This window comes from Lottia gigantea (assembly GCF_000327385.1).
Source record: "Lottia gigantea unplaced genomic scaffold LOTGIsca_1193, whole genome shotgun sequence".
Classification (NCBI taxonomy): Eukaryota; Metazoa; Mollusca; class Gastropoda; family Lottiidae; genus Lottia; species Lottia gigantea.
The window spans coordinates 229-1,793 of NW_008707211.1; the positions used below are offsets into that span (position 1 = coordinate 229).

The following is a 1,565-nucleotide window of genomic DNA, read 5'->3' on the forward strand; positions in this document are numbered from 1 at the left end:
ATCATACACATGCAGCATACAGGGCCTTTGTTTATTGTCCATCTCAACAACTAAAGGCTTTTTCAGGTCTTGATGGCTCATGTTAATAAACTGAAATGCTTAGCTCCTTTTAAGCATAGAAGTTTACTAAAACTTAAGCATATTTTGGTTTTGAAATCTTCAAGCATTCAAGTTTCTTTCAATTTTTTTCCAGAAAGACACTTCATGCTCAAAAAAGTTCAGAAAAGAACCAACCAAACAACTATATTTTACAAAGATAACATAAGTTCACAGTTAAGGATCCTTTCAACCAGCTGGTCCTTGGCCAAACCTCTTGGCATTGATCTTTCCCGGATTTGCTGTACCCATTTACAGTTGCGTTGACTAGAATTATTTGCTCAACATAAAAGATATGATGTTATGTCAAGAACCAACACTCTAACCGACTGTTATAACCCATTCATCTTAGCATGTGAGCTGATCACCAACTTAGTGTTTACTCTTCTGCAGACCCATGATTTTGCCATGCATTTTCGATCTTAAACCACTTTGGTCATTGGTTGCTTATGGAGTTACTTATACTGTCTTTCTAAAACATGACAGATAATCTCAGCATTCTATGAAGAGGAACCTGGGCAATGTTTCACAAAAAATTTACAAACAATTAATGCAGAATTGTACTATCAGATTGGCCGATAAAACTACAAATGATAAAACTATAGATGATTAAACTAAAGATGATAAAACTATAGATGATAAAACTATAGATGATAAAACTATAGATGATAAAACTACAGACGATAAAACTATAGATGATAAAACTATAGATGATAAAACTACAGATGACAAAAGTATAGATCATAAAACTAAAGATGATAAAACTACAGATGATAAAACTATAGATGATAATACTATAGATGATAAAACTACAGATGATAAAACTACAGACGATAAAAGTATAGATCATAAAACTAAAGATGATAAAAGTATAGATGATAAAACTACAGATGATAAAACTACAGCCGATAAAAGTATAGATCATAAAACTAAAGATGATAAAAGTATAGATCATAAAACTACAGATGATAAAACTATAGATGATAAAACTACAGATGATAAAACTACAGATGATAAAAGTATAGATCATAAAACTAAAGATGATAAAAGTATAGATTAGATGACGATAACATGTGATTCTCATAAATTTGAATTCTGATTGGCATCAAAAGAGAACACAGATAATGTGCCCAGAAATACATCCTGTGAATAACAGTAAATAAAAAATCTTTATCAGATTGGAATACATTGGACTGCATTAAATAGCTAACTTTTTAGATGTTCAAACAGTCCGTAACAGTTATATTTAGTTCAAAATATTCAAAAGAATTTATGACAAAGAAAGAAAGAAAGTGCTATATTTTACTAAGGTTCACACTTGAGGATTCTATCTACCCTCTTGGCATTGATCTTTCCCAGATTATCCATACTCATTTACAGCTGGGTCGACTGGAGTGAAGATGACTTATTCAAGGTCAGCAGACTTGATCGAGATCGAAACCCACAGCAGTCATTTGATCGACGTTACC

General features: G+C 31.6%; 1 protein-coding gene across 1 annotated transcript; it reads left to right on the plus strand.

Moving 5' to 3' along the window:
• Nucleotides 1-716: 716 nt before the first annotated feature.
• On the plus strand, nucleotides 717-1,156 carry LOTGIDRAFT_176400 (hypothetical protein; the record flags this gene model as incomplete). The annotated part of the gene is made up of 1 exon (XM_009047958.1): nucleotides 717-1,156. A coding segment is annotated over one exon (440 nt), but the record flags the coding sequence as incomplete, so codon positions are not given.
• Nucleotides 1,157-1,565: the final 409 nt, after the last annotated feature.